Source organism: Callorhinchus milii, unplaced genomic scaffold, assembly GCF_018977255.1.
Source record: "Callorhinchus milii isolate IMCB2004 unplaced genomic scaffold, IMCB_Cmil_1.0 Scaffold11, whole genome shotgun sequence".
Taxonomy (NCBI): domain Eukaryota; kingdom Metazoa; phylum Chordata; class Chondrichthyes; order Chimaeriformes; family Callorhinchidae; genus Callorhinchus; species Callorhinchus milii.
Genome location: NW_024704752.1, coordinates 12145406 through 12172923, shown reverse-complemented (window position 1 = coordinate 12172923; position 27518 = coordinate 12145406). Strand labels below are relative to the sequence as shown.

Genomic DNA, 27518 nt, shown 5'->3' with positions numbered 1-27518 from the left:
ACAGAGAGTCTCATTTCTGAGAAGTTATGGAGGACACTTACCACGACCTGTGCTGTAATGCTGAAGTTTATCACTGTACACGGCTTCCTTCCCATACGCTCGCTTCCTGTCCCAGAAAGAAACACACACAAGTGAGTCCTCTCGGTTGCTGAAGGTGCGCTGTATGGGGAGACTTCCGGGGAGAGAAAAAAATTACAATAATAACTCAAAGCATTTAAAAAGGCCCCATAAAATCTGTCCAAGAACAACTATTCCTACAATGTGAGCAGTGATCAATTCTGGTGTTGTTTTTAAGGCAAAGGAACAATAATAAAACTAAAGTCTACGGTGTGAAGCTGGGGGCATCCAGACCAGGGATGTTTAGATTGTAATCTGAGGCAGATCACATCAGTAGAAGTGATAGTTGGGAAACTATGTAGTCTTGGTGTCCCTGGGCTAGTGAGAGGGAGGATTTGTGCGTAGTGTGGTCATTGGGTCAGGTAGGGAATGGGTTCATTTATGATGCTCTTCCAATGTTAACAGGTTCACACATGGAAATAGGTGAAGTATTGAAGGTAGCTGGAGCTTGGGCCATTGTACCTTAGCGCAAGTCCCTGCCTCAAGAGGAAGAAAAATTAGGGGATGAGTTAGCCTCAGACAAAGGCCACCTCAATGATTAGTACAAACTAATGGACCAAAAGCATATCTATTCAACAGACCGGGCACCTTGAAGGGTTTTGGGCTCACAAAGTAACTGTAAAAACGTGCTTCGCTCATCTCAAGGTAAAAGTTTTAACAAGTCCTCTCCCATTCACAGCGTACAGGTTATTGACCGCGTGCTTTGTTACAAAAGTCAGACGAGTTTCCATAAAGACCTGCTGCAGACGATGGAGACGGCAACCAGTGAGACGATGAAAACCACCCCCGCGGCGGCAGAGCCAGCGATCAGCGGCAACTGCTCCCTCAGGTCGGATTTGTAATCATCTGCAAAGAGAGAAAACGGCAAAGGTCTCTCCGGTGAACTTGATCAAACAATCAATAAGGAAACAAATTAAAGGAAGGAGCTTTCCAATTACACTGAAAGCTCCAATTCTATCATTTCAAGTCCTCTTGGCGCTGATTAACTTTTAACATAAAAAGCATGTCGAATGTTCCTTGAATGCTGCCGACTCCCTATACCAGAAGCTCAGCATTCACAGATGGTACATTCCCTTCACTTGCACATGTCATTTCAGAGGACTTTATGATCACGTTAATTCATTAGGTACTGCATTTTTTAAATCTGCTTTTATGACAAAGCAATTCCTTCCTCCTACCTGTAAGCCACAAAAATGTTTGTTTTCCTGAAGTCTACAAGCAGGCCAAATTAGACAGGTGACCACTATAGGACATTGGACCAAACAACCACCCTTTATTACTGATCTCCACCATACATACCTGCCTTCTCATCACATCTTTCAGATTGTCAAACGTCCCTTTAACAATTGATAACTTGGAAAACTTTCATTACAGTTGGAGACTCAGCAACAGCAAAGTCATAACACTCCTAGTAATAAAACAATGCTTTACAGTGAGCGTCGGGCTCCAACTTACTCAGGAAAAGGGTGGAGGGGTTTGAGACTACAAATAAAACACTCGAGTCTCAGAATACTCCCAGCCATCAATTAATGGCTAAATATTTTTCATCTGATAGAAAACGCCTACATTATCCCAGAAGGTACTCATGCAAAATAAAGAAACACTGCCTGCATTTATGACTTGTTGATTTCCTGTTACTAACAAGCTCCTCTTGTTACATATTGTGTGCTATGAGGGTTCCCGACTACACCACCACCCCCATATACATCTTCACAGAGGTCTGTTTTGGATCTATATAGGATTAACAAAAATTACTCAAAGGATTGTTTTTTTTATTGCCTGGGAAAGGATAGCTTAACAGCAGTGTGAAGATAAAGCACGTCTAAGTAGAGTTAGTTATCAATCAGTGACCTTCACTGCAAGTAAGGTCTCGGAGAACGTTATACAGCACTAACACAAACCAGCACTGTCTCATTAATCTGTTGGAAGTGTTGTAGTGCCTGCAGAGTTCAATTGGGCTGGAAGAAGTCTATCTATGCATGCTAGACACTCCATTCTTTGTCAGTTAGAGATAGGGAGGATTTCTTGTACATTATGATTCCTGCTTATTTGTTACCTATATTTTATTTCTCCTCTTTGCAATGAAATAAATGAAAAAGTTCGCACTCTGCGTACAAATGACTTGCTTCCTACCAAATGCTGTTTTTTTTTCAATCACTGTACTAGATAATCTAAATGATTACAGTATTACCCCACTCCTCCTCATTTATTGTAAAGAAAACTGTGTTTGCAAAAACAAACAAATGAATATGTTCACAGTATTTTTCTGCAGGTAAGAAGCAGCAATTTTTACTTCTCTGTCTGACGTACAACATCCCTAGATTTTTCATTCGAAAATACGACTTTAGACGTGTAGCAAGATAAATTGATCACTTCCGTGCATTGCAAGTGAAATGGAAAATTCACCCCATTTCCACATGAATCTATTAAGCTCGACACAAACCAAATCCATTGCAGCTGATGGACAGAATTCATATCCATGTTTCGAACATTTTGCATCTCTCTAGCCCAAGATGTTGGTGGAGGTTGCTAAAGTTCCAGTAACTTGCCTTCAGTTCTGCAATAATGCCCTCCTCAGCTTGAGCAGGACAGGAAGGTTAACTCAGGTGGCATGATGTATAAAGGCACCATACCTCACAACACTAAGCAATACTGACCAACAATCCCCGGTTGGATTCCTGGGCTAGTGCAACATTGCCTCTAGCAGATACCTTGCTGTAGCGATGCACCAAATTGTGGAAAACTGGCTTCAAAGTTAAGAGTTTATAAGAATTTTCCTGAATTCTGCCCAACGTAAAGTTTTAGATCAAGGCTGAGACCATGACTATGACAATTTCAAGCCTCAGGTGCCTTTTGTGGTAGGTTTGTAGAATCGACTATGTGCTGAGTTAGCTGTTGCAGCTGGGATGTTGCAATTGGCAGCCTGATCCAGAGAAGCGAATGAATAAACGGGCCAGCATTTCTGCTCCCGATCGGCATCAAGTGAACTCTGCTGCAAAAGGTAGATATGTGAAATTGTGAAGATAGGATTGAGATTGGCTGTTCCGTTCCCTCCACCACCACATCCACTTTCTGGGCTCACACCCACAGTAGGAACCAGTAGGCACTCGACAGCAGTTGAAATGTGCTCCAGAATTAATCCTGGCATTCAATACAGTGCCTTTCATGTATGGGGAGCTTCACAGGATTTACTGTAAAATGTCGTGACTGTGTTCTTTGTAGGTGAACATGGCAGCAATTTGCGTGCAGCAATCTCCTACAAACAGCCATGAAGGGAATGACCAGTTTTATCTGGGAGTTCAATGGTAGGACATCCGGAGAAGCTCCCTTCTCTAAAGGGAGAATCTGAAGTATATTTTCATTATTTTTAAAAAAGCCATGAATGAGTGGAAGGATTTTGTTTTACATTCATGTAGTGGCTGGAGCAGATTTATGGGCCAATCTGCGATGCACTTTACCTCAGCATGAAGATTGAAAGGCTGAGAGCAGCCCCCGGTTACTGCCAATTCCGATGAGTGAAAATATAATGACAAATAACTTTGCCATTATCATTACCATGGGTTCATTTGTGATGCCCTTCCAATGTCAAATAGACTGTCCACAGGTTCACACATGGAAATAGGTGAAGTACTGAAGGAGGAAATGTTAGGGGATGAATTAGCCTCAGACAAAGGCTGTTTGTGTTTTAGACCTTTTATAAAAGGTGTTTAAAAACAGTGTTTCAAACCTTTATAAAATACTGGCCTCAGCTAGAGTACTGTGTTCAGATCTGGACACTGCACTTTAGGAAGGATGTTAAGGCATTGGGGAGTGTGCAAAATAGATTTACCAGGATGGTACCAGGAATGAGGGACTTCAGTTATCAGGAGAGGATAGAGAAGTTAGGATTATTTTCCTTGGAGCAGAGAGGGTTAAGAGGAGACTTAATAGAAGTTTTCAAAATTATGAGGGGATTCGACAGGGTGAACAAGGAAACATTATTTTTACTGGCGGGTGGGTGGGTAACCCAAAGATTTAAAATAGTTGTAAAAAGAAAGAGGGGAGATAAGGAGAAATTTTTTCACATAGCGAGTTGTTTGGATCTGGAATGCATTGCCTGAAAGGGTGGTGGAAGCTGATTCGATAACAACTTTTAAGAGAGAAGTAGCTAATTATTTGGGGAGGACAAGTTTTCAGGGCTTTGGGGAGTGAGTGGGGGAGTGGGATTGAATTGGAAAGCTCTTTTCAAAGAGCTGGCACAGACATGATGGGCCAAATGGCCTCCCTTCTTTGCTGTATAATTCTATGATTCTAACGTCATTATCACAATGGAAAAATGGTACCTTTAATTGAGGGGGCAGGGAGCCAGTTTTGTAAAAAAAACAAACAGATATTCACAAAATAAATGGTAAACGAAGGTTGGTGTCTTTCAGGAATTTTGATGCTGTGTCTTTAAACTGGGTGCTGAGTGTTTGTAAATCTGTGCAAACAAAACTTTTATGTTGTGCCAGTGGCTAGACGCTCCCTTTAAATTGTCTTTTAAAACAAATGGGAAAGAAACAGTTATTTTGAGACTTAAGCAGGTTTCCCCAATGGAGCCTACGTTTTAAGAGAACTCAGATTTTTTAGAAATGAGAGAGATTTATTGGGGTTTATTTTGTGCCATCTCTCAATGGGATTCCTTAATCCAGGTTACCAGTGTGGTATTCCTGTGGATTGAAGGGGATTCTAATGAGTTTTCTCATTGAAGAATACCACCAAGAAACACCACGCATTAGACCTCATTGTTTTTTTTAATGGTCCAGATTACATTTCGGCACAAAGTGGAAGAATGGTCTCCAAATAGCCGTGTACCAGCCCTGCCTTGAGGAATACTGCGCTGCCACTTTAAAGAGATAAAAGGCGAGAAAATCCTCATGTGGATTAAAAGAGCAGGCACTTCGAAAGGCACTTGGTGCACTCAGAAGCACGAGGAAAGGAAAAGGCATGCAGATCAGAGCATCGAGCACTCTGTTTGTACAAAGGAATTAACTTAATCCAGTTAATGAAGAGCTTCGCTGCTACTGTAATCTTTTTCTTTCTCAGTGGCAGCGCAGTTCCTGCACAACTTACCATCTGTCAGTGTCTGGAAGCACATTTTCCCGCTGTATTTGCCATAACCAGCTACTGTCCGGGCTCGCACCTGCAATACATAGACAATGCCAGGCCGTAACCCATCGACTCGCACCGTGTTTGTCTGGCTCTTCACCACCGAAGAATTATACTCATTCTGGTCCTGCAAGACAAGGAAAGAAATCGTTACATGGGACTCAAAAATAATAACAATAATACTTGCATTTGATATAGTGCCTTATCACGTCTTCGAGACGTCACAAAGCACTTCACAGAATATACTGTAAAGTGAACTGATTGTATATTTTGTGAGCCAAATGGAAAAACCCTTTGAATTCTATTCAAACCGTGATTAATTTAAACCAACTGGAAAATCAAAGCTCCTGACTTTGCTCAGCGCTTTCACAAGGTGGACAAGAATGGATCAGAATGCAGATGTTGGACTCTGTGGCTGAGTTACTCACAACATCAAACCTAGCGACAGTTTAAAACATCTCTCTCAATGTCATACTATCGGTATCTTTTCAAGACCTTTAAATAAAGTCCTCAACTCTCTAAGAGTCAGAAGAAACTTTCTCCGACAGTTGTGTGTGTGTGTGTGTGTGTGTGTGGGGGGGGGGGGGGGGGGGGGGGAATGGCATAGCGAACAAATGTGAAAGATAGGAGATAAAACCTAGAGACAAGAAATTCCTCTAGTCACTAAGTGTAGTGATTTTGATTTCTCTTTCTTATGGGAAAATCCCATTTTAAGCATGCACTGTCAATTTCACCCCTCAAATGTCAAAAGCAGTATTAAACATGTTGATCTGGGAGACAAGTTAGTCCTTAAAGACACACAAAACAAGAGCTTTCAAATGAACAACTCTGCTTCTGGATTGGAAGAAAAGCTAGTTGGCGAAGCATAGAAAGCAAAGTGAAATATCCAATTACCAGTGTGTTGATAGGGCTTGAAATCCCTTAATAACAGGAATTTTAAGTCATTACGTAGACTGTGGAGCAGGTACAATTACCTCCCTGTCTGCTAGACATCAAAAGAAGTAGCCAGGGTTCTTTTTTTACAGTAAAATTTAAGGGAAAGCAATGCCTTCTAAAGGGACACAAAAACACTTTGGATGTGGCCAAATCAATACTCTCATTCTTCTGTAAAAGGGAAAGTCAATGCACATAAAATTGGATTTCAGCTGCAAAAGTCAATATTTCACTTATACTGTAATTTCAGAGCTATTCAGTGGCCCAGTCTCACCCTGGTGGAATCATGAGAAATACGTCTGGAATTCACTCATTATAAAATGGCCCTGGTGGCATCATTTGACTCTTCCTCTCTCATATTTTCTCTCCTTCTGTTCTGTAGGCACTGGTGTATGGTACATGAACTGGACACCCTCTGGCTACTTCACCCAAGTGGACATTTGTCATTCTGTGAGCCTCGGGGGAACTCAGGAAGGGGAGGTGGGCAGGGGGTATCTTCAAACAGGGGGTCACTGGAGAGTAATCTGTACTTGACTGAGTTTGCACAGTAATTTATACAGTAACAATAATCCTGACATTATTGGTACAGCACCCTCCAAGTCGGGAGGATGCCCCAAAGCACTTCACAGCATATACTGTAAAGTATAGAAACCGTGTGTTTTGTGGGCCATCGTTTTTGCCTGGCAATTAGACCCCAAACATATATGCTTATATATAAAAAAAATTGTAAACTTATAAAAACTGTAAGTGTGTACGGTCTGATCTGATGTAAAGCGTGCTCACTCCACCTGGGCCTGGCATTTACATTAGGTGCCAAACTTGGCTTTGCAGCACAGACGCCCCGCAGATTATATTATTGCAGCATAAAACAATTTGCTGAGGATGTCTGGCTGGGTCAAAACAGATCAAAGCATCAGGTTAACACAAACATTGAATTCCAAAAATCAATTACCACTTGTGTTTAAGCTCACTTCAAAACCTGGGCACTTCACACTAACTACACATTGAATTATACGGACTGTCCATCTTTTATTTGATGATTTAAAACAACTGAGAGCCAACCAGAAATTCCCCCTTTCCCTCCACCCTCCTCAAAATTATTATCCCACTTCTGACCAGTGTCCTTTTTATTCTTTAGTATGCTACTGGGAACTGATTGATTCAGATTAGAGCCTTCAAGACTTGAAAGCAAAAATGTGTGAAATTTCCAACTCTCAAGTGTAAACTGTTGACTCAAAACAGGTGGATTCCAGACAAAATAAGTGTATCCAGGGACCCCCTTTCCATTGCTAAGTAAAGAAACCTGTGAAAAGATGATCTCCACTCGCTTGCCCACTAACCAGTGGAGCCAAGAAGAGATGGAGGAACGTGGCTTATGGAGGCTAGTGAGGGAGAGGATGAGAGCTGAGGAGTGCTGGATGGTCTGAAATACTCCCATGTACTTGGGAGTTGGTAACTGAGGTTCTAACAGAACCAAAACAATACACTGTGCTGTGCACCAAGTTATCATCTCAAAATGTGACAGCATGCAATATTAATGCTGTAAATATGATCTGTTTGGTTTCACTGATTGCTTCAAAAACGACTTTGGGTATGGTGGAAGTAGTGAATCATTTTGCTTGGCAAGAGCAAACATTAAAACGAGCTTCAGACAGCATCCATTTGGAAACTACACAAACTGTGCTGAAGCAAAGCAAATACCAACCCTTAAAACACAGCGACTGTAAGAGAACGGTTATTGTTGGCTCCTCCATACCTTTTCATAGTATCGAATCTCATAATCCAGGATGATCCCGTTTGGTTGCTCCGGTTGTGGCCACGACAGAGTGATGCTACTCATTGTGGAGCTCACCTGATGCATAATGGGAACAGTGGAGGGAGCTGCGGGAAACAGAAGTGGACAGAATAACAGTCTCTCACCTGGCGAAAACACACCCACACTTCAAGCCTGCCGCACCTCTGTGCAGGCATTCGATTCAAAATGACCAGAGTCCTTGAGTTTCCCAGAAATTCAAGTTACAAAGAATTGTGAAAGCTGCGAACTGCAAAGTTTCAAATTAATGGCTTGGTTAACGGGCAAAATGATATCAAATGCACCAGGAGTGGGTGAAGGGGTGGGGGCGAGGAGTTAGAGAGATGAATCTCCTAAACCTGTATGTCAACTCACACAAATATGAGCTATTGAGTCAGGCTCCGATTTCTGCCTCTAACAGAGCAGTGCAATCCGCTGGGAAATCCAGTTCAGTGAAGTCCAAATAGCTTTTTAGGAAACGTTTGGAACTGACTCCCATTAAGTTCAGTTGAACCCTTCGTGTACCTAAGTCAATGCATTCACATTAAACTTTGTCCCTCCATTTAACGAACTGCCTCGCAAACTGAGACTACAAACAAAAGTCACTAATTTGTAAAAGAAATAAGAGGGGGAGCCACCATGAAATTCTCCTGAGCATCCCATTCAATACCTGCCTCTATATGAGGATACTACTGTCACAGAGAATATGCTTTCCGATCATGCGCTTTATTTCATTCCATATCGAACACGGTTTTCTTTTTTTTAAAAAAAACTGAGACACGTTGATACAAGTTGATGATGTCAGAACATCGTGGAAATAGAACCACATCTTTCTTCGGACTGTGCATTAGTCTCTGCTCAGTCCACAGTTGGAATTGCAGTCAATGGTCAGATTTAGACCAATTACTGGGTTATTAAGATTATAATCCGGTGTGAAATTGACAGGTGTGTCGGATTTGTCACTGACCAGCTGGATGGCTCACACATCAGCACCCGCTCAAGACAACTGCATATTTCGCGGAAAATAAATGCAGATCTCATGAGGAAGCCTGGCTGTTGCCAAACAGAAAATAACTGACTTATTAAAAACAAAATTATTTCTAAAATAGCATTTCAAAGAAACAGTATGTTTAAGAAAAATGCTTCAAAATCATTTTGTTTCCTCCAACTTCTTCCTGGGACAGTTGTCTTTCCCAATTCTGACAGGGTAGAGATTGTATCTGCAGATTGTGGCACAAGTCCTAATATGTTCCTGGTATTGTAAACCATCACTAAACTTTATCATTAATAACCACTCCTTGCCACCTTTGATCTTCAGCTAAACTGGGACAACCCTTATTTGTTCCTTATTTGTAAATAGTGATTTGCAAATGTCTTTCTCCTGCCTTAAATAATAATAATAATAATAATAATCCTTGCATTTGATATAGCGCTTTTCACGTCGGAAGGACGTCCCAAAGCGCTTCACAGAACACACTGTAAAGTGAATTGACTGTAAATTTGTGGGTGAACGCGGCAGCCAATTGCGCGCAGCAATGTCCCACAAACAGTCGTAGATTGAAAATGCAAATTTTATTATTGTTTTTGGTTTTGGAGGGATTATTATTAGGCGTGTGGAGTAAGGAAACTTGCCCAAGGTTTCGCCCTGCCTGGGATTGAACTCAGGTCTCTCACTTGCAAAGCGAGTGCTCTAACCACTGAGCTACAGGACTCCACTTAAAGTTGAGACACCTGCCATCTCAGCACTGGCGAAGATTAGTAACACAGAACGTTGCCTTACATAAATTAATCCCTGAGGGGTAGAGGCTTTGGGTGAAGACAAGAGTCATACAACATAGTAACGTCCCCTGCACACATCCCTCTGAAAACACCAGTATATTAATGGTTAGCATGATACCTGTATTGATACTTATTCATTGACTTGTACCATAAGAATGAATTTCGACTTGCAAATCCTGTGATTTTTCTAAATCAGTTTCTGTGCTGCAGCATCCACATGAAACCTTGGCAATCTGAAAGCCAATTGTGTTTATAATGGGGTAGTTGTGTATTTATTGCCTTCATAAGAGTATTTGACAAACATTTTCCTTCCTTTGTTTGCCAACATGCAACACAATGGTGCTAACTCTTACCGAATGCATAAGAGCAGCAAGATGATGCACAGACCTTAAGATTTTGGTTTTCCTGTAAATGGAAACAATATTATTGGGTAAATCCACATACATAAATGTCTTAGCCCTCTGTGTGCCCCTTAATGATTGGTTTCAAAATCAGACAGACCATTTATCCTAGTTCCCTGCTGAAGCATGTCTCTCTAGAGCCCAGGAAACATCTCCGCAGAGATGTACAGTAACACTCAGATGGTTCATAAATAAGACGTTGATCGTTAACATTAGTGTGCTTTTCATTACAGGCTTATAATGGGAATAATATGATTGCTTATGTTAACAATGCCACACCCAGTAAAAACCACAGGCTGATCAAACTACACAGAGTTTTACACCGAGCAATGGGCCTGTGGATTTGTTGTAATACAACAATGCCCTGGTTTCAAAAGCAACTCCTCAAGAATTTATCTCCCTGTCCTTTGTCATTGGAGATTCTCCATACAGAACTATACCCTGAGGTACACTATATTCAAGGGGAGTCTTTTCACCAGGAATAGTTATAAACTGTGGGTCTGACTTTTAAATCCAACACTGTGAGATTTACAAATGCATCATCTGCAGGGACTATACGAATACACACATAGTGTTTACGGTTTTGGATGTGGAAAAGGATTCACGTTGAAGGAAATAGAGAATTATTTCAATCGTGAAAATGAAAATAATTGTGATGGAAAAGCTAAAAAGGATTTGGTACAAGACAGAAAGCTCTCTTGTAAGTGCCTTCACGCATATGTGTGGTTTCAGGCTGCCTGTCACTTCTTTGTCTCTGGAGACAGTTTTACGCAGATGCAGGCAAACATTGACAGTGTTGCCTGTGTGGACCTGGTCGATTTACATTATACAGTCTTGGATCACAGTCAATCTAGTTACAATTCTACTCCAGAACAAACACTGCAGTGCACCAAATGCTTTCTACTGGCACACATCAGAAGAAACATTTTGATTTTTAGCACTTGGTTTCAGTCCATTAAAAGGCCACTAAAAATGCCTGGTGCGAATTCTACCTGCGTCTAGATTGATTTGATTTATGTAACATTTTATACTGTCCAGAATTTGGCAAATTGTTGAATTCAGCCTTAACTTTCATGTCAGTTTTCCATAGTCGTGGAAATAAATGTACAGAAAGCTGGCTTCAAAATTAAGGGAGCATTTAAAAAACTGCCAATTTTTTGATGCTATAATGTTATATAAATGGAGCCAGGTGGAATTTCTCCGTATTGTTGTCAGATTGAATGCAGTTGAAGCTAGAATCTACCCTTGATGTGCCCTTTCCAGTCGAGAAAGTTTGTCATCGGGTCTTGAGACATGACATTTCCACCTTCTCTCTGAGTCACTGGCATCTAACCTGCAATGCCAACAGAATGTTAATGCTGTAGAGCCCACATCTGTTCCTTGGATTTCATAGAATTATAGGGATCAAAATGACCCAATGCCCAAACCATTCCATTCCAATAAGGTTGCTTAATTTCTTCATTTTATTTGCTTATCTCTCCCACCCCCTCCACTGGAGTCCTGTAGCTCAGTGGTTAGAGCACTCGCTTTGCAAGTGAGATACCTGAGTTCAATTCCAGGCAGAGGGTGAAACCTTGGGAAAGTTTCCTTACTCCACACACCTAATAATAATCCCTCCAAAACCAAAAACAATAATAAATTGGTCATTTTCAATCTACGACTGTTTATGGGACATTGCTGTGCGCAATTGGCTGCCGCATTCGCCCACAAATATACAGTCAATTCACTTTACAGTGTGTTCTGTGAAGCACTTTGGGACGTCCTCCCAACGTGAAAAGTGCTATATCAAATGCAAGGATTATTATTAATGTCTAAAAAATGCCAAAACATGGTTGAAAATGCAGCGAGATGCCATCTTGCTTTTCGCTTAGTGTGTCACGTCTTGGACCCAGGTAGCACACTTCCAATCTTTAACATCAACCAATGCCACAGTGGAGAGGCAATGAACAACAGCCAAAGGCCATCCTACAGGATAGGAGAGCAGGAAAACCACAGGATTGGTCTTGTTCTTAATAAGCTGCAGTATCAGAGAGATAATAAAAGGGATTTATTCTCTTTCAAAAAGGATATGAATTCAGGGTCAGCAGCCGGCAGAGATTTAAAACCGTTGTGACTTATTGCTTAATATTGCCTGTAATGTACTTGTTCTATTCGTTCAATTCATTCATCCAGACACGTGCGAGATACTGCTGCATAAACTGTGAGGACATATGGTAACCACCCGTGACTCTTCTGTCACATGAGCCACCAAAGCCTGTCCTCTATGCTCAAGCTAGACTGTTCCCGGTCCCCCCCAACCAATTTATCTCTTATTGGAAAGAGACACCCATCGGCATCAGCCTGTAGTAGACACTGATGTCATGTTACAGCAACCTCTGCACTGCGGTTGAGACCTAAACTTTGAAATTGCCTGTCATCCCCAACAAATAAACATCGCAATGGCTGCACTCAATGCAGTGTCGTTCATTAGACACAGCCAGAGCTGACTCACATTCATTGTCAAGGGATTCAATGATTTCTGCTGCTGGTGCGGGATGGGGAGTCAGAGGGGGTGGGTGTGGAGGGAAGAAAGATTGTATGTGAAGAGAAAGACCCCATATTTGAACAGTGAAGTTGGATAAATATTTGAGAGATAACTTCTGGAAATCAGGGAGTACCTAGTCAGAACTTGGACCAGGAGATAAGAGGCAGTTGGATGGGGCCCATAATTGAGCAGTTTTTGTTTGGTCTGTAGGAGGAACAGGTTTTATGATACAAGTCGCCTTTTATTGTTCCTATATATCTGTAAGTCATATCTGTAATTGTTAAGTTTGAATTCAGTGTTCCTATTCTATTAATTAACAGCGTACACATATATAAAGAGGATATGAGGTTTTTGTTTGAATGTCAGCAATTTTGTTGGAAGCGATGGCAGAGCCTAGGTGTGTGTCATCACTACCATAAACTTGAAGGTCAGACGAGATTTTATCAGCTGAATCCAGGCAGCGTGAAATATCAACAGTGTAGGTTGCTTAGGAGGCCAAGGGTACTAAAGGGAAATGTTAGAAACTATCTCACAGTCGGAGGTCTAACTGTATCTGTACTATATCTTGTTGTCATGTCTCAACTTTAGAAACGGTCTGATATTTCCATATTTGCATTAGAAGTATGAAGTGCAGTCATCCGTGATTGTACCATTCGCCACAGACTTATCCAGGTTTCTCATAACACACAATAGGGAGGTGTTGCAACACTGAAAGCTACCGGAGCTACATTTAAACAAGATGAAATTCAATATAATCCCATCTTGGTGGGAGCTCTGGATAGTCAGTGTTTAGTTTTAACCACACATTTCATTCATGCAACACAATCCTTGAGAATAATTGACACACATAGGACATACATGCTATATTTTTGTTCCCTGCACTCCCATTCCGTGCTAAAAATAGACAGGAGCTTGGCTAAAGCTCCAATACCTGAATGTTTAGCACACTTTGATAATGTGTGTTTATAATGGTATATATGTAGTGCTCCCCCACACCCACTCATTGGGATAGAGTTGGGTCATCTCATAACACAGCTGAACTCTAGGGAGAAGCGAAACAGACTCAATCAAATCAAAATATTGCAGGAATGCCTCTGTATTTCTGGGCACTATTTCTGCAATATTCATTCATGGAACATCGTCACTCTCTATTGCACTACTTTAGGAACAGGAACAGTCAGTGATTCAGGACTGTGAGAGGAAGCGTGTGAATCCTATAGCTTTTCGCTTGAACTGCCTCAAATGGCAATTAAAACAAAAATGGCTCCAGATTGTTGGAAATGAGTTAAAGGTGTGCATTGCGATTGCTAAATAACTGGCACAATCCCTTCTTACTCTCAAATAAAACAGAACATTATGATGGAAATTAAAACCAGAGCTTCCCCCACTGATGGCTGAGCATGTTTCGCCATTGTGCAGTCAAGCCACACAGGCTTGATGTGGCTCACTCGCCAGTCTGTCTCGAGTTAACTGATCTCAGACGGGGTGGCACAATTGAAATGGTTCCCATTCTTGATCACTCTTCGGGGACCCCTGGGGAAGCTCAGGCTTGTGGTGTCATGTGTGGACTGGATTGCTCCGAGACTGCCAATGCTTCCAGCGATCAAATAGCCTGCCAACACTCACTGTCAAGGGTCACACATGGATAGTGGCCACTTGGGCAAAGTGCTGGAGGGGTTCCAGCACCTGTGAAACTGTACCAAGTTGATGGAAAAAGGAATCAAACACCTTCAGAAGATGGAAATCTGACAGGGTGGAGGGAGGGGGGGGGGGGGGGGTGGAAGGGGGGCGCACAGGGGTGACTTCATGAATAACTGCATTGTGCTTAGTCTCAACACTCGGAAAACCCTGACTGTTAGCAACAGTTTTCTGACACACTGAATACAGAAACAGCCTGGGATTGGGACTGCTCACTGCCAGGAAACCAGGAAACCTGGCCAATGGGTATCAAATATCACAAACACAATACTGTGTCAACAAATAAAAAAAAACAAAGGAACATTGAAGTATCCAAATGGGTTAAACTACAAGAATGGGCTCCTGAAATCTCGGAGGGATAGGGTTCCTATTTTTCTGTCCGTGATTGCACAACGCAAGCACACAGACCTGAGCAGTAGCAAGTTTAATCGATTACGTGCCTGGTAAATGATGGCTTGAAGCATTACATGTGACTTATTGTTGAAGCACATCTCGAGCCTTTTTGCTTCCTTCCTTTATCTCTTGCTCTCGCCAAGGTCTTTACTCACAAACATTCCCTGTCAAAAAGCTTTGTGGCTAGCACTCTGCATCCTATAGAAGATGCCATAGTCATCAAAATATCAGGCACTACAAAGCAAGCAGTAGCCTTTTGGCAAGGACCCTCACAAAGGCAGAGTCACTGAAATACATTCAAAGGAATACAGCTTTGTTGCGGCTTTTGCATGGCTTTCGCTTGGCTTCAAAGCTGATGTTTGAAGTAAACCATGTTTATTGGGCATTGACTGAGTTTGTGAGAAGCTTTGGATGAGCTCAGAGTACAGCGACTAGGAGCTGACGACATCTCTGAGTGGCTGAGCATCAATAAAGAATGAGCTCAACTTGGGTGGCGTGAAGTCATTGCTTTTAACTAGGATTGTGACTCCACTCTTGTCCAGGCCAAATTAGCTCACATCTTGTCAGACAGTCGATGGGGTGATAGGCTAGAAATCTTAACTGTGGAAATATTTCAACTGGTTTTGTCAGGTTTGCAAAAAGCTTAGAACAAAAAGAATTACTACTGACTCATGAGGAAATGCCAGAGAACTGCTTTGCTGCCAAGACACAACCTGAAGTAATAAAGGATTTGAGGAATTCTTTTTTTTTTACAAATCCCCTTTCACCCCTGGAACCTGGTTTGAATCCAGCTCAAACTGATGGAATGCGAATTTCCGCCCTCTGCAGTTTGCTTCGATCAGTAAGGATACTAAGGGAAACAGGTTAGCTTTCGTCGGGTTCAATTTTCCAGTGTGCTCAGACAGTCTCGTGGCACACAACTATCCAGAAATTGGCACTGATTAAGGATCTCTAAATGAGAAGTCCTGGTCAAGTCCCATAATGCCTCCAGGTTCAGGCAGAATGGCTTGCACTCTGTAGATGGGAAATCCCAAAGGTATGTCAAGATGGAAAATTATCGCTACTATTAAAAAAAATGACCCTCAAGGGTTTTTCGGTGGCAAGGAACTGAAAGTCAGACCACAGCACAGGCCAAAGCTCAAAGCTGCCTCCAGTGACTGTGTTAAAGGATTGTACTTTGTACATTTTAAGATCCAAAAATCCTCTTAGAGAAAATGCTACAGGACGTGACTGTTCAAAGCTGTATGTGTTCCATCTATTTCCCGTTACCAGCAGTCAAAGAGGGAGTGAGTGAGCTGCTGCGAAATGGAGAAAATTTAACAATAAACATCCTTGCATTTCAGATCCACAAAAAGTCAAATATTTCACCCTGACCAAAATGTCTCCATTGTTTGTTAAGCAATACCATGATATGAAACATGTCTTCTTGTCACTTGCCATCCCTGCTAATAGCCTAAGTCTGTCTCTGTCTCCTAGTTTCCAAATGGAATTTTTTTTCTAAACAAACACTTTCTCGTAAAGTCCATTGCTTTGTTGCCAGTTTAATACAACTACTTTACTACTTTTGTATGGCAAGAGAGATGATTAGCAATGTTCGAATAGCAAAGTCCAGATTGGTGAGCCAGTAGGTAGCCAATCTGGCTATTTGAACAATGCTAATCACCTCTCTTGCCATATGGAAGTAGTAAAGTAGCAGTATTAATAATTTAATAAGAGTTTAATAATTTATAGTTTAACAATATATACATATGCAACTCAAAGCATTTCACTGTAAAATGATGCCACCTGAAGCACGCAACCAGAAATGTTAGCGCACAGTTTCCTAATCGTTCTGTGTAGTTTTTCTGGTCAGCATATGCCCAACATACACAGAATCCCCCTTACCATCCTTAAGAGTATTGGATTCCACTCACTGTTCAACAAGTCTGAAATTTGCACTCCTTCCCATAGCCAGGAGTAGTGTTTTGGGGGAGTGGAGGGGAGGAGGATATGATGAGGGGTAAATAGGCCCAGACTGGCAGACTCCAAAACACTGGAATTTAACAAGCCAAAACTTGTACAGTTTAGGAATGCAAATCACTGGTAAACGTTCACAGCTTGTCGAGATCATGGCTACCTTTCCTTAGAACGGAGCAGAAAATCACTTCTGAAACTTGTCAAGGGTAGAAAAAACTGTTTTCAATAATATCCTTTTATTTAAAAAAACATGGAAGTTGTGAACAGTTCCACAACATGAATGTATGTATCTAATATATATACATAATGTATAAATATATATTATATTGTCCTCTGGCCTGTCGCACGCCATTTATAACTGCATTTCTCAGATTAATGCTCAAACTATAGCCATCCTTCATATTTTACTCCGTGTATAATAACAGCTTTTTCCCGCCCAGCTTAAAAGATTTACAGCAGGAGAGAGGTACATACTGGTCAACACTTCAGATTTTCACTGAACCTTCCCACCTTCTGGTCCATGTCAATAATCATTATTTTAACCTCAGTATTAAAGCTGCCTCCTTGCATTTGTGTAAAGTAGTGGCAAACATTCCTGATGGATTAAACAAGTTAATTACTCTAATTGATTTGTTTCCCAGAAATGCCGATTTGAATCAAATCTCAGGAGTCTCGCAGCATCCACCACCCTCCCAAGAACCCAAGTAACAGAATAAGTACATTGTAGTGGAACGGGCATTTTAACACATACACCCTCTCCCCAATCCATCTCAATGCACACCTGTCATTTGGTTCAAACCTCTGAAAAAGTGTGTTTTTCTTCCTAAAGTTTCCCTTCAAATTTCAAAAACTTATTTTTTTAAAATGATGAATGGCAGCTTCAGAGGGAACGGATGTAGTGTAAATATCACTGATTAATGTAGTCTGCCTGTGTGCTGGAGAGCTCAGTGCCCACGTGGATCCAAATGGGTAGATGATCCCAGAGTATTTGAGGGGCTGTTCCAAAAAAAATATCTCTACCTTTCAATATAAATATTTTTACAGCAAGAAAGGTCACAGCACGAACTGCAACCATTATTTCAGTACAAAGGTGGATTACATTTCTGTGTGCCCTTGGACAAATTCTTCAAAACACAGCAATCTGCTAGGAAAGCACAGAGCAGTTCATGCCGAGAAAATACTGTTCCTATCTGTTCCTGTCTGGTGCGTTGTTGGGGATCGGAGTTGTACTGCGCAGTGAGAAGCACGCATTTCACCTTTGGCTAACTGGGAATAAACTCAGCCCGGCGTGAGGGATGAAATGCCCCCAACTCGTTCTCTCACTTGACTGTAGGAGTTACTGCTTTCTGAAGAGGACCTGAAGTGGACCACAGCGTTAAGAATCACAAGCGCTCCAACCATATGTCACTTTGGCAACAGGACTCTGCCACCTTAATGACACCCTCAGTGATCGTTCCATGACCTCCCTTCCTCACCCTACATGCTTACAAAGTAAAATGAAAAAAAACTCCTGACAAGTCAATTGAACCTTTCTATCCTGGTTGCCATTTGGCCTTTGGCTATACATACAGATTTAACAGACTGAACAGCACGGAAACAGGCCATTCGGCCCAACCAGTCCATGTCAGTGGTGTACTCCATATGAGTTTCCACCTACTCCTTACTCCCCTAGCCTTCTATTGCCCCTTTGTGAAAGTCTAGCTTCATCTTTTGATTCATCTATACTATATGATTCAATCACTGCTTCAGGCAGCGGGTTTCACAATCTCACCACCCTCCGTTTGAAGTAGTGAGAAATTTTCTTTTGGAGTCCCTAATCACTATCTTATACTTGTTCCCCCCTGGTTCCAGACAGCCCAAGCAGTGGGAACAACCTATTTATTCTAACCTAATTGAACTCTTTTATAATTTTAAACACCTCAATTAGGAGCCTCTCTTAAACTTCTCTTCTCCAGTGAATAAAGGCCTAACCTACCCAGTCTATCCTGATATCAGTCACTTGCCAGCCTAGTAAACCTATACTCTACTGTTTTCATCAATTATTAATACATGTGTGCTGGGGCCATTTGATATTCAAGAAACAAAAATGGTTTGCAACATATCCTTTAATATAAAAAAAACCCTGTGATATCCTGGGAGATAAGTCCAATAATACTGAAATAAACCGATTTTTGGAATTCATTCCTGTTCTGTGTATATTCGAATAGAATTACACTGATATATCAAGCTATTAAAAGCTGGGACTGTCCAGATGGATTTATCTGTGAAGAAATATGTTTCAAATGATTCTACCCAAAGCATAACTCTAAAGAACTGAGATTCCACCTTCGATCCGGACAGAGTTTTGCCTTTCGGTTTATGGAAACGTGAGGTGCATGAACAGCTATAATGCATGGCCTCTCAGGACTGAGCACAGGGTATCTGCACAGTTAATTGAGAATACTTGGCTAGTATGCAAAATGCAACACCGATTTCCTTATGCGTGCTCTTTCCCACTGGACACTTTGCACTCCGCACACTGAGTCTTACATTTAATGCTCCTTGTGCATGTAGAATTTGGAGAGAATTAAACATAGGATCTGCAGCGTACGAAACAGACACAGAGAAAAACAGTAGCATATGTTGGACACTGGGATGGGCACTTCAAAGGTAAAGGAAAATCTCATTATAAGCTCACACTACCAAGCTCGGTAAATTTACTGACCAGTGGAGAATAAGATGCCAAGGTCAGGAAATTTATTGTCAGCCAAAAAACACATCTATAGCTGCTCCGAGTGGATTATTCTGCTTCATTTCCCCCGTGTACCAAATTCATTTATGTTGCCTTAACATTACTCTGCTCCATTCAGCAGGTTTAGAGTTGCTCAGTGCTGATATGAAGCTACATAGTGGTGCTCAGTGATAACAGACTATACAGAGGTGCTCATATCAAACTTTGTAGAGGTGTTGAGCAAAATGTGGCATTGGAGTTGTAACACTAGAAAATCAAGGTAGTCAGTTGATAAGTTGTCCTGTACAGGTTCTCGATCCACGGATTAGAACAGCAGCAATTGAAACTGGTTACCTGAAATTTGGCTTTGTGAACATACACTTATATATTCAGTGCTGGCGATTTACCTTAACTGATTGCCAGAATTAGGTGAGGCAGAATTCACAGAGGCTTTGGATACTGTTAACCACAGTGATGTCTTCATATTCGTCAGACCAGAGAGTCCAGCTAAACCAATTTGCATCAGTTCATTTCCAATTACACCTGAGTGAAAGGCTCGAGAAATTTGAAACACGCTGCTGGCTATTTTTTATGATTGAGTGAACCCGCTCCACTGTTTGCCAGTAACAAGACCCCTGAAGTGGGCTTCTGCTTCCAATTACAGGACAAGAGGAGCTGAATGCAAAGCTGAATTCAAACACAGGGATTGTTTTTTTGCAGGAAAAATATTCATTCAGGAATTGCAGGGACATTGACCCTGAACAGCCACATTCTGCAATAATAAGGCACAAAGGGTATTCATCAGCACATAACTTAACACTATCTTCTGTCAATCTCACAAAATTTTAAATCGAAGCATGAAAATAATGCATAAAATGCAAGTTGCTTAGCATATGTATTTCACAGGGGTTTTGAGTGGGGGGTGAGGGCGGAGTGGAGAGGAGAAATATGTTTTGATGTAGAAAGAATATCAAAACAGAAGTTACAGGTTAATTAGCATCTGAAAGAGAAAGACAGGTCAATTGGGATTTTCCAGCTAAATCATTCCTGTTCTAATGAAGGGTTGGACACAGGATATGAACCTATCTTTCTCTTTCAGATAGTGATCGACCAGTTGTGGATTTGCAGCTATTACTGATTTTATTTCAGATTTCTGGCATTTGCAGTTTGTCTTCACTTTTCCTCACTGACTGAAATTAGTTCCTGTTTTAAGACGCTTTAAAAGCTTTGACCGATGATAATAATGTAATAATAATAATCGTGACATTTTATATAGCACCTTTCGCATTTGGAGGACTTCACAACATATACTGTAAAGAGCAGTGACTGTGTGTTTTGTAGGCAAACAGTGGTTCAGCAAAGTAACAGTGAAATAATTTGGTGCAGGACTGGAAGTCAACTTTTTCTGCAAATTATACATCATCCAACACACGACAATACAGTCTTCATGAGACACATTGAGCAAAATGCCGAACCTTATCTGAGTAAACTTCTGCTTGTGATCAATGCTATGTAGCTGGGTTCCTTTTTTTTGGTGGGGGAGAAAGAAAATTACAAAGCAAAATTCCAGTCTGTGAACTTTAACCCAGTGTCAAAGATGTGTATTCCATCAAGTAATGCTGTTAAGATTCTGAGCGGAATTACTTTTCAGAGGAAGCCATTAGAAAAGTAATAGTTTTCCAATAAAGACTCACGGAAGCATGGCAAGTGTGAGGTACTACGATTTGATCGAGACTATAGAGGCATTGATGTGTGAGTGCGCCATTTAAAGGATCAGTGCTTTTTATAACATTTCCTGTTGCATTAAACTTATTGAAATGTGCCTTGAAGAGCGGGTTCTTTAAATGAGAGCGCTTGATTCTTTCACACGCTAACTACCCGGACTATATAAATGGAAGGGCTAGAACAGTTGAATGCTGTTGAAATATTTCATTTGGGCAGAGAAATAATGGGTGAGCAGAGAAAAAAGTGACCTGGCATCTAAAGAGTGAGGATCATTACTAGGAAAGCTAGAGAGTCGATGAAACACACAAGGAGGCACACTAGACCATCCTGATAGACCACCCTTTTTAAACTCCCCTTTCCTCAGAGCACGAAGACACATTTATAGATGGTCAGTGGAAAAAAATTAATTTCCTGTATACTTCATGCATTCCCTTCCAACCTGGATATTTCCAAACCTGCACCAAATTGAAATAATCGCCAGATTATCACTTGAAACGGGATCAGTTGTGAAATTGGAAATTAAATCGATGCCCACACTGCTAACAAACACACAGACAGAAGGGCCAGAAAGGCCTTATTTACAGCTGTCAATAAAGCAGGAGGACGAATAATTTATATGCAGCCTAAACCCCTTGACATTTTCATCGACTCTGAAGTGATGACTGTGGAAGACGACAGCTATAATTATATTAATGACCGTTTTAAAAGCTGAGCTAACTCCACGTTGCTCTGTTGCTCATGCTGACAGGCGCGGGCTGCCTTTGTTATCCCATGTTGGATTTATTATTATTTTTTGCCAAGCATTACTAAGCTGAATAGAGAAGCCCTATTATAAAAGGTGCCGCAAACCTTGACCACCAACACCACCCGGTGATCTTACTTCTGGTACAGCGAGCAGCAATTTTCATCATGAGATCAAAGTAAAGCACCAATCAGCACTAACAATACTACAGAATTGATACAGGCAACTGAGCAATTACTAAGCCACAAAGCCAGGCTTTTGAAATGGACACGCTCAAAAGAAAACTTATTTCTCTGAATCGCCTACACCACGGTACAAAACCCACGATGCTTCATGTAAGCAGAGGGTTCACTTTTCAAGAATTAGCCCATAGTGAGGTTGCAGAGCATTGCAGAGAGTATAAGTGACACATTTTAGTCCAAATTAGGAACCTTATCTCCTGAAATTTACGTATAAATCCGCTCCTTTGGACTCAGACCAATTGAAGGATTTAGATGTCTATCGTGTTGTACTTTCGATGTTAAATGTTACTACATTACTTGCTTATGTGTTGTATGTTGCCGGTTACTTGCCGTAATCCTTAGTGGACTAGACATCCTTGACAGACGAGGATTAAGGATAGGGTGATGGTTGTGATTCGCAATGTAAATGTACAGCTTAAGATTTCCCATCTGTAAACAGGGCTCCTGTCAGTCAAGCTGTAGGGTACAGCTGGCATTGCACTGCTCTGATAGTTGACAGGCCTAACCCCAGAGTCACAGAACAAGGGCTAGCAGGTCATGATTCCCCACACACCATAGATGTGGCCAGACCATTCTTTCAGGTTAAATTCAATTTAAAAATAGAGGGACAAATATAATTTAAAGATAAAGATTATAGGAGTATCTTTTCTCATTCTACCCAGATGGAGGCAGAAGTCCTAGACGGGGAAGATTGATAATGAACCATTGACATACCAGGGAAGTGACCTATTTTTGTAAGTAGTATGAATAAGCATTACACAAAATCGATGAGGTTAAGTCATACTTGATGCCCATGGCTAAATGTCAGCATCTTGGCTTACAGCAAATGCCATTGGAGCTGTAGACCATGCATGAAAATGCCAGAAACTTATGCACCATTCTTTAAGGTGTAAAGTAGGATACAATGCTGCATTATAGAGAGAAATGCAGGAAGCTTGCATCATGAGACTGACGTGCAGAGCATATTTCATGTTATTTACTAAAATAAACCTTTTGAATTCACTCTGGGAGATATAGTTTTTCCACAAAGAGTAACAGGAGCATAAAAGGCTCTTTCACTACAGTATTGTGAGGCTTACAGTAAACCCTGGAAGAATCCAACGGTCAGGACCACAATTCACAATCAAAGATGACATCATGCAATACCGTATTAATCACTCACACTTCACAGACGGGAATGTTAAATACACAAAGTCTGTCACGCTGAGTTTCGAGGGTAGCTCGAGGCTATTCTTCTGCTTTCTCCAATTCTGTATGCTGCCTCTTGCAGTTTTGTGCTGGTGAGATATTTTATTGGGAGGCTTTTTGTTAAAAAAAAGAAAATCGTCTGCATTCACAGTACATTGTGCACCATGGGATAGCTCAACACGATACTGTAGTTAACACTGCGATGGAGCTGAATTACCATCAACAGCAGTTAAACCAGCAGCTTCAGCAATCCTATCATTTCTACTCTGCACATAGTTATATACATTTTATAATATATATATATATATTTATAGAGTCTAACAACTGGCTCCAACAGTATCAAGGGGAGTTGCTTTACAAATTGACCTGCTGGCTGCTGAGAATTATTGAATAAGACCAGAAAATCCCAAATCACCAGCAACCAACAAACAAAAGCAATGTCCCCGGATATTCATTCTTGAGGCTCAAATGAGAGAGGATTATAAAAAAGGAAAGGGCAGAAACAGAATCACTTTGTGTAGAATGGTAGAAAGGTAACATTGACAAAATAAAGATAAGCTTCACCTTTAGCACACAGGTACGGAACACGTCTTAAGAAAGTTGCAACAGGGCCAAACGTTTTGGACCTGTTTGTAGTTGAATTATTCTAAATGATGATTCTGAGGAACGTAAAGTGTCACTGTTTAAGACCAACAATCTGAATAATTGCAGTCAATGGAGATTACCCTGGAAACAGAAATGAGCTGGCTCATCAAAGTGCTTCTATACCCAGCATAGTGGTGCCTTCACAATTAAACAGGGCCAGGCAGTGCTGTCATCTGGCTTTGTGTGGACCCAGACATACTAGAAAGTGGCCCCAGTCAGTGAAAATGATGTGCACTCTCTTTGCCTGTTTCTCTTAACAAAACCAATCTCGCCTTGAAAATTAGCCAATGCACCAGACTACAAATTGAGGAATTTGATGAATTTGTAACAAGCCTGCAATCCAACCTTATAGAATTTGATTTAAAATAAAGTGGATTCTTTTCAGCCAGCAAACGCAGAGCTTACTCCACTCCATTTTAAAGGACCTGGGTTCCGTAAATAAAATCAACAGAATTTTATAATAATAATCCTTGTATTCGAGATAGCACCTTTCATGTCAGGAGGACGTCTCAAAGTGCTGCACAGGATGTACTGTAAAGTGTAGTGACTGCATCTGTAGGCAAATGCTGCAGCTCAATATCCCCAAAACAGCCGAGAAGTCACTCGAAGCTATTCAAAGTGGCACCTGAACATCTGCATTGTATTCCCATGTTCCAGATGACCAGAACATATGATTTGGATACGGGCCTCCAAAACAGCTAGGCTACTCTACAACCAAAGAAACCCAGCCTTAATTTTGAAGTTGGAGGTGTACAGCTGTCTGGGTGCGATAAACACATGCAGGTTGTTTTCCTGTGCTCCCAAGTGAAGGCTCAAGTGCCAGCCTTGACGCAGGAGAACAAGTTGAAAACAGGGTGCACATGTCAACAGAGCAGTGCTGAGTGTCGGCAGATTGGTGTGAGTTATGCTGGGGGGGGTTAGAGGATTGGTGTGAGGTGTGCTGCTTGTACAACGAGGAAAGAAATGCCACTTACCAGCCTGGTTGGTGGTCACATTGACGGACACGTGCTGTGGGGAGTAGGGACTTTTGCTGGAGACTCCGTTCACCGCCTGGATCTCAAACGTATACGGGGTATGGGCCCAGAGGCTGCTGATGAACACTCTGGTCTCGGTCAGCCCCAGCTGGCGCGGCACGAACTCCACATTGTCGTCGCACCGGGTGCAGGACTTGCGGTTGCCATTGCACTTCTTGCAGACGATGTTGTACATGACGTCATCCCGGCCACCAACGTCGCGGGGCGGGTGCCACTCCAGGATAATGGAGGTTTCATTCACGCTGGATATCACGTTGCGTGGGCCTGAAGGAACACCTGGTAAAGCAAAGTTAGCCAAAGTTAAACATCCCTGTCGTCAAACATCAATGTTAAACACTGTGGAGTCCTGTAGCTTCGTGGTTAGAGGCGCTCGCCTCGCAAGCGAGAGGACATGGGTTTGATTCCCGGCCGGGTGAAAAGTCGGGCAAGTTTCCTTAATCCGCACGCCTGTGTTCACCTAGCAGTAAGCAGGAACCTGGTTGTTAGGCGGATTGCTTTTCCGAAGGTAATAACCCTTCAAAAAAAAGATAATAATAATTTGGTCACTCAATCCCAAGACTATTTGTGGGACACTGCTGTGCGCAATTGGCTGCTGCATTAGGCCCACAAAATATACAGTCAATTCACTTTGCGGTGACTACGTTTTTAATGCAGCAGCCAATTTGCACACAGCAATGTCCCACTAACAGTGTCAGAATATTCATGGGTCAGTAACAGCAAATTGGGCATCTGTTTGGAGGCGCCTGCGGGATCTGATTCCACTGGTACTGAACCCAGTCAGTCAGTCACTGAAACTCTTCTCAATCCTTGCTTCCCCTCTACCCTCGATTTCCAGCATTCACGCTCAAGTTAATCCCTTCTTTTTTCTCCCTCGTTTGTTTGTTTCTGGACAAAACAAAGCTTTGTGAAAAGTGGTTTGCCTGTGCTTAATTTTTGATTTTTGTTTGCAGATCAGCTTCGAAGCCCATTCTATTTATCGCAATCAGTTCTCCCGTCTGCTCAATGACACCAACACGGCAGCTCGGAGGAGCTTGGCTCCAGAAGTAAAAAGCAAAAACAAAATCAGGCGTCCCAACCTGCTGCGGAAACTCAAGACTGCATAGATTATTTATTTCTCTTTTCTAAATGACTCTGCTTTTAGCAGGAGAGCTCTTTCTCCACAGTGAAGTCGCCACCTGGATTTCCAGGCGAGGAGGGGAGTCTCTGTGACTGACTGGGGTCAGTACCACAGGAATCGAATCCAGCAGGAGCTCTCCAAACAGATGCCCAATTTGCTGCCATTGACCCGTGAATATTCTGACACACAAAAGGCTCCTGAAATCGAGAGAGTTGTAAAATAAAACTCTGTGTGAATCGCAGGGCCCACACAGTCATGAAAATGGGAGCAATTATCCCTCACTCCCCCTCCAAAAAAAATAACCTCTCTCGAATATTTTGATTGCACAGGCCCAGCGGGTAATTTGAGTGCAACATTATGCAGTACCACGTCTCACAAAAACACTCTCTCTTTTGTTAACTCCCAGGCATGGTGGATTTTGTTGAAACCACTACCATGTAGGCTCGCTCTACTTTTTCTTTAAAGTTTTTTTTAATATGTGTTATAAAATAATTCCCACCCTCTCTCTTTTGCCTTCTCTCTCCTTGTCGCATACTGAGAGGAGAAAATCAGGATAAAGCAAGTATGCTGTGTTGTGAGAAGGTGAAGTACAATGCTTGCTCCTCACTTTCCCATATTCCGCTCACAATTTGCGCTCACCACTCTCTGCGCCCCGTGAGGAAAATACTGCGTGACCTTGTGTGCTATCTCCCCACTCAACAGAATTCTCTGACCGAACTATCGTGACATAGTGCCATATAAATAGCAGGCAGAGATGTTGAGATTGTCCAGTGCCTAATGTTTCTCAAACCCAAATTTCCACAAAGTTCCTATTTATCTGGTAACTCGAGCACTTGAAGTATTTAGAAAGTTAATTTCATCTTGAAATATTTTTAAGCTAAATACAGACGGATAAACAAAATGGATAATAGAAATGTTGGTACATTTGATTATTAATCCACTAGAACTAATTTGATTTAATCTTTAACTTGCCTATTTCCAGTCCATTTATATGCAGCCTTTAACAAATGGTTAACAAAGAGTGATAAATTAACCATTCACTACTCAAAACTCTGTTTAGAAGTGAAGTTTGAATCCAGATCAGACACCGGTTGGCTCCAGACTGTCTCCAAGAGGAACATGCAATGAATGCCTACTGATCACATTTTTCACTCGGGGTTTTCATTAGAGGGCTCGCAAAGTGGATTTTGTGGGCAGAACTACAGAATAGGGAATAGAGTGGAAAATTCATCAAGTGTTCAGACTGCCTCCAAACTAATTTCATCACAAAGCCTGTCCAGATGCTGGAATGTGGGGGGTGCATTCCGCCATGGCATCAGAGTTGAAATTCCTGCAATTTTACGTCTGATTCAGCCTCTGATTAGTCGAATAAAATTGACTGCTCCACAAGTTACA

General features: G+C 41.6%; 1 protein-coding gene across 1 annotated transcript in view; it reads right to left on the bottom strand.

The window, feature by feature from the left end:
• The window catches only part of LOC103189996 (ephrin type-B receptor 1), a 166914-nt gene that overhangs the window by 32572 nt on the left and 106824 nt on the right, over positions 1–27518 (bottom strand). Inside the window, exons 5-9 of the mRNA XM_007910608.2 lie at positions 24947–25282; positions 7934–8058; positions 5209–5371; positions 855–963; positions 42–106 (exon numbers count right to left, since the gene is read on the bottom strand). Of these exons, the coding sequence (XP_007908799.2) occupies positions 42–106; positions 855–963; positions 5209–5371; positions 7934–8058; positions 24947–25282 (798 nt within the window). The remainder of the gene's footprint in view (positions 1–41; positions 107–854; positions 964–5208; positions 5372–7933; positions 8059–24946; positions 25283–27518) is intronic.